Consider the following 6,607-nt stretch of genomic DNA (forward strand, 5'->3'; position numbering starts at 1 on the left):
TAAAACCCAAGAAAAGAGAAGTGATGCACCATGCAACTGCTCACCACCTGTTGACCGATGCCCAAGCAAAAATCCCTGAGCAGTGAACAGCCCCTCCTGGCCAACTCCCCCCAGTTTATATACTGGGCATGACGTCATATGGTATGGAATATCCCTTTGGCCAGTTTGGATCAACTGTCCTGGCTGTGTCCCCCTCCCAACTTCTTTTGCCCCTCCAGCCTTCTTGCTGACTGGGCATGAGAAGCAGAAAAATCCTTGACTTGCTTAGTATAAACACTACTTAGCAACAACTAAAAACATCAGTGTGTTATCAATATTATTCTCACACTAAATCCAAAACATAACACTATACCAGCTACTAGTGAGAAAATTAACTCTGTCCCAGCTGAAACCAGGACACTCTGTGTTCTGTGTGAAAGGAGGTTTCTCTTTCCAGCTGATTTACCTCGATCTTAGGGCAGCTTTGACAGCACATCTAGTTAGGCACCTCATCAGCTACTTCACACACTAGTTCCCTCCATCAGCTGCATTATGTTGTCTTTGTGAAATCTCATTCTCAATATCAGCTCTGACATCTTTCTCCTACAGATAAAGAACTTGTGTATTTCTGAGTCAACACTTTCAATTCAGCATTTCACAGTCACCAGTTTAATAACAGACATACATATCTCTGGTGCATTAGTTCCAGTCCCCTTTCCATGCAGTTCTGCGAATGCAAAAACAGAGAACTGTTGGAAACACAGCCCCTAAGGGTCACTGTAAAGACCCATTCATTCCACCAGACGGCATCCTTTCACTTAAATAAGAAAGAATCTGTTCAGTAGCACAGATCTTGGGTTGTTTGATTTTGACATTGGTCTCTGGGGCCTCATTTCAAAGCTAGAGATGGCAAACATGACTGCTGTGATGATTCTCACTGTGCATCCAAAATACCGCTGTAGGACAGTGATCAGTCTTCTTAGCACAGATTAAATGGTTGTGTCAGAGACAGTGGTATCACTCTGAATCCTGGAAGTTGGGTTTATAATTAGTACAGGTACTGCTGGGGCAACTAAGGGAAAAGAAATTGTTAGATGTTTGCTTTAGGAACAACTCAAGTTTCCTTCACTTTTTGTGTGTGCTAAGGTTAAACCAGGCTTCCATATAAAGCTCTTCCCAAAACAAGATCATGGCTGCTGGTTCTGACAGGTGGAAAAGGAAAAAAAAGAATTAAGATCTAAGCATATGTATCGTATTTGCTCTTTTTCCAGAATGAAAAATTCTAGCAGTCACCAATACAAGAAAACCACTTTACTTGATTACACTAAATGTTTTCTGTTTTATTCTGGAAACAAAATATCAAAAGATAAAATAAAGCATACAAGGGTAAATAAAAAGACAATTGTCATATATGACAATATCCTGTCTGATAGAATAAGAAAAACTTCCATCTGAGTCAGTTTGAAACTTTCTCTGTGTTTTCAACAAATACACTTCAAATAAAGTGTTTGCTTGAAATTTCTTGCAGGAAGGAGCTTGGTTTTCAGCATAGATTTAGCCGTTACAGAGATCTCTGCTATTGGTTTAAAAGAAACGTGAAGCAGACCTATATAAGTCCGTTACAGGGGCATGCTCCCTGACTGCTGGGGCAGAAATGAGGATGTGGACAGCTTGGTGTGTGGCCATGTACTTCTTTGGAGCAAGTAAGGAATCAGTAGAGCTGTGATACCTGCTCTGCTGCTGGGAGAATGTAGCTTACTCGTTTTACTGTGATTTTGTTTTGCTTTGTCTTACAGGAGCTAAAATCACCCAAACTTCAAGTCTTGTGCTGAAAGAAGATGAGAAAGCTACTCTGACATGCAGTCAAAATGATAATCACAATTTTATGTACTGGTATCTGCAGCAGCCAGGGAAGGGGCTGCAATTGGTCTATTATTCCTTTGGTCCAAATCAGCAACAAAAGGGTGACATTCACGATGGATACGAAGCTAAGCGGTTAAACCTCACAGATTTCTATTTGGATATTTTATCTGTGAAGATGAACTATTCAGCTGTCTATTTCTGTGCCAGCAGTTTGGACACAACACTTCAAAGTCCCTTGCTTTCTTTACATAAACTCCTCTCCTTTCCAGCACCTTCCCTGAGAAGGGAGCCGCTGTCGGCACAGGAAAAGGGTATGTAGGCCAATAGCTTCTTCACAAACCAGGTGTTGCTGAGGAGTTGGAACAAGAGAGGCAGAATAGGTCTTTGAAGTGCAGGTTAGTTGCTGAATTCCTTTTTCCTGATCAGCCATTTATTCTCGAACTCATCAGAACAATCTATAAAGATTGTTAACCAAATGCAGACATAAAATAAAGGAAATGGAAACTGCAATCTACACAGCCACAAATTATTGTTCCCTAAGCCATTTTCTTACCTGACACAGAACAGTTACTTGAAATATACATATGTTTAAGTCTGAAATACTTCAGAGACAGTGACTTCTATGGGCACTCTCATTCCTCTCTGAATATTATCAAGCAGTGAAAGCCACAATGCTTTGCACTGTGCTTGGAAAGGTTACCCTAATCATAAGAAATTGGTAGAAGATTGTAAATAGTAATGAGAAGGGACCTGAACAAAAGATGATATAAAAATAACAGCTAAACAGAACTAATGCCACAGATTAGATTAAAATGACAAAAGAGCAGCCATTGTCATGATCTGCAAGTGCATAGGGACAGTCCTGAAAAGTTACATGTGTACGGAGGATATAAAGAGGAAAGGGACAGAGTACAAAGTAGTACGCAACTTAGAATGAATTCACGTTCAAGAAAAATAACAAGTAGAATCCCATGTATTCAGAAATTGTTCTATCTAGTTTACATCTGGCTACATAGTGAAGCACATGCCACCAAGTGTGTCATGTGTATCTCTTTATGCCTCATACTTATACCTCTCTCACAGCTTAATAAGCAGCAACACAATCTATATTAATCTGGTTTAATCCTTCTCTATGGATGAGTTCTGAGTTTCTTTTTTCTCTCAGGCATCTTTGTGATGTTCCTCATTCAAAGTCTTGTAGTTCTCTCTGACTTTGAGCTAAGCCCTAATACGAACACTGCTCCAGAAAGCATCCATATTTTGAAGACAAAAATGTGGAGGGATGAACAAGCAGGATGTGAATGTAATTTTATTTACATATAAGCTCTCCCTAACAGATATTTCAGGCTTGGCATGAAGAGTCTTGTATCTCACACAAAAAACCCTACCAGTGTCTTTCCAGCACACCATTCTCCCAGATAGTGTCATTGATGCAGTGGGATTAGTCATAGCACAAGGTACTCTTTGGTGTAAGCATTCCATGATAATATAACAAATTGTCCTAAATTGTCCTAAAGCAAGAAAGCACTAAGCAAAGTCCTCGTGATGTGTAAAAGTCACCTGCATAATTTGTTAGTTCTGAAATAAAGAGGAATAACAATGTGTTTCCAGTCAGAGGGTTTTGGAAAGGTTTAAAGAAAGGATGTAGAATGGGAACATTCCGTAATTGGACATGGCATCCATATTCTGAGATTATTCTTATCCCAATCTGAATTATGTCAATTTACACTGTAAATGCTGTCGGGCAAAAAAGCGTCTGTATTACCACATATAGAGGATAAGCATACTGATCTTCAAGGGAAAATTTCAATTTGTGATTTTTGTGCAGCGTTTCTTCACTGGGATAGGAGTTACTGAATTACAGGCACATCCCCTGGGGAAAAGGTGGGAGAACCTTTATCTGAGTCCTTTAAATATTGGCTGACTGGCTAGGGAGCAGCTTTGCAGAAAAGCAATTGGACATGAATAAGCAGCAAGCCCTTTCAGCAATGAAGGCTAATTACATTTTTGGTTACATTAGCAAGAATGCAGTTAGCATGTTGAAGCACTTTTGAGGCTATATTTGGAATACTATCTCTATTGTCCATACACACCCCTACCTTGCCCCAGCCCCAGTACAACAGAGATATCAACAAACTGTAAAGAGTCCAGCAGGAGGTCACTAAGATGATCAGGGGACTGGAGCAGAAACACAACAGGAGAGGCTGAGGGAATTGATTTTGTTCATCTTGGAGATGAGAAGGCTAAAGGACGACTAATTGCTTGACTCCAACTGCCTAAACAGAGTGGGACTCTTGGAGGGGCACAGTGGAAGGGGAACAAGCTGCAGCAAGATAAACTCTGATTAGACATAATGAAAAAATACTTCCTCCTGAGGGTGCTTCAGCACTGGCACAGATTTCTCGGAGAGCTTGTCCAATCTCTGTCCTTGAAAATATTCAGAAATCACCTGGACAAAGCTCTGAGCAGCATGGTCTAGCTTTGGAGTTAGCCCTGGTTTGAACAGCAATTTGGATAGAGAGACCTCCAGAAGTACCCTCCTATCAATTTTTTTCTGCAAGTATATGATTTTTATCATCTTGTTTTGCTGTTTTGAGATACCTGGAAAAACCAGCTTGTTTTTTTTTTTTTTTCTTAATTTGTAAAACCAGGTCAGTAACTCCCCAAAACCCACAAGTCTTTTGTTTTTTGTGTGTTGCACAACAGAAACAGCAGCTGCACATGCAAAACCCAACTGCAGACTTCAGTGGCAAGAAGATTGTGTGATAACATGAGACAAAAAACCCACCAACTTTCATAAGGCCCTTATATGTCACTATTTCTGTCCAACTGTAATATGGTGAACAGAGAGCTGCACCCTGTGCCTCATCCTGAGAGGCTGGGGTGGTGGTGTGGTAAGAGAGGCTTATGCGTTGTCAAAATGTTTTTTTTGAGTAAATGTCAAACCGCATCCTGTTTTGCTAAAATTCAACTGCTGTTCACTTAAAGATATTTTCAAGTACATTTTGGCATGTCATCTGCGCTGATTCTGAGGTACCATTTTCTGCTGAGGCGTTTAGAGATATTTCCCCCTTCTGTTGAAGACCCTGGCTATGCTGGACAGAAGCTCCCTTTAGAGTCTTCACTCTGTGCCTCCTACTCCTTCTGCCTTGCTATTGCATTCCCAGATGTTCTGCTTCCAAAGCTCCACAAGCACTCCTCTATCTTGGCCTGCATTATTCCTACCTCTATTTAGGATACATCTACATATAAAAAGTATGACTCTGTTCTCCATTTATTCCCAAGTGAGCAACCTCTGAATTACCAATTGTTTAACTTATGCCATAAGGTAATATCTTAATGAGATGCAAAGTGGATGAAGGATCTCCAGAAACACTCTCCAGGATTAGTAATCCCTTGGTTTTACAGTTTATGCTGGACAGAAACGGTGCCCACAAACACAGCTTTAAAGAACCACACTCTGATTCCTCTTCCTTCTCCCCCACAGATTAGATTCTCTTCCCTTTTTTTGAGTTGCGTTCTTTTTTCTTTCCTCCTTTGCTTTTCTTGGTCTTTTTTATTTTTCTTATTTAGCTATTCTTCCTAATTTTCCTTTTTACTCTTTTCTTTAAAAAGACCACACATTTTGATAATACTTCAGTCATTGTCTTGCACAATATCTCCCTGGAGTTCTTTCCCCCTTTTGTCTAAACCCCTCCCTTTCATTCTCACTAGCTTGTTCTCTTGAAAATGATGAGAGACACAATATAATTGTAGAGAAGTGGATTTATATAAATATTAACTTTAAGACCTGATTTTCTCCAAAGTGGTCTCCTGTACAGTTAGAATGAGTTAGGACAAATGTGTACAAAGTAGAACTCTGTTGCTCTCCTGGGACATAAGCATCAATCCCATCACAAACATCCCATACAAAACGCTCTTGAAAATGAGCATGATGTACACAAGCTTCCCAGCTGTAGCACTTCTCTGATAGTTTTCTGAAAAGTAAGGGAGAAAGCAATAAATAAAAAACAACAGAGAAACAAACATTTCTTTAGAAAACTTTATTAGACAAGGACATTTTTTTTTCATTCTGCTGATTAGGAGAACTTGTTCAGTGCTCATTTGCACAAGTTGTAACTTGGCTGCCCATAGCTGAAATATCATGTTAAGTAGTAATTGTATTAGACTTTTCATATTCATATTGGTATGACTGCTTAGGAATTGGTCTGAAGAATGAGAAGTTGGGGGCATCAAATGAAACTGGATTTGCAGTCTTTCTCATGGGAATATAACTTATACTAATTCTGCAGTATATTTAAGGAGGTAACATACTGTAGAATGTGGACCTAGTGACTCACCAAAGTGTTCTAACTGCTTGCTAGGATATCAACACACATCGTTATGCTACAGGTAGGTCTGCTGCTCTAAGTGCTACTTTTATACTGAAATGTTGAGTTCTAGCAGCGAGCGTCATGGAAGATTTCATGAGAGTAGACAGAATTTGGATGCCCATATCCATGCGTGTGTATTCAACAAAAACATTAATGCACGTACCCACACATATACAATCCTGCACCAGTGATACAGGCATGAATACCTGTGCCTGCCAGCAAAAGCAAAACCAGGACACAGCAAGACACATACACAAAACACACATCTCTTTGCGTACACAGGTGTATGTGTAGATAAACAAACTCATTGTCAAGAGAGGAAAACATTCATGGTTTAACTTACTTCTGAAGATACAGCAATCAAAAAACAGAAGAAAAGAAACAGGAAATAT

The 6,607-nt window shown here is 39.7% G+C and overlaps 1 gene segment (V, D, J or C); it reads left to right on the top strand.

The window, feature by feature from the left end:
* Positions 1-1,633: 1,633 nt before the first annotated feature.
* LOC104156947 lies at positions 1,634-2,153 on the top strand (the record flags this gene model as incomplete). The annotated part of the segment is given in 2 exon segments: positions 1,634-1,682; positions 1,776-2,153. Coding segments are annotated over 2 exon segments (427 nt in total), but the record flags the coding sequence as incomplete, so codon positions are not given.
* Between the last annotated feature and the right edge of the window lie 4,454 nt (positions 2,154-6,607).

Source organism: Cariama cristata, unplaced genomic scaffold (assembly GCF_000690535.1).
Source record: "Cariama cristata isolate BGI_N322 unplaced genomic scaffold, ASM69053v1 scaffold18194, whole genome shotgun sequence".
In the NCBI taxonomy this organism is placed as follows: domain Eukaryota; kingdom Metazoa; phylum Chordata; class Aves; order Cariamiformes; family Cariamidae; genus Cariama; species Cariama cristata.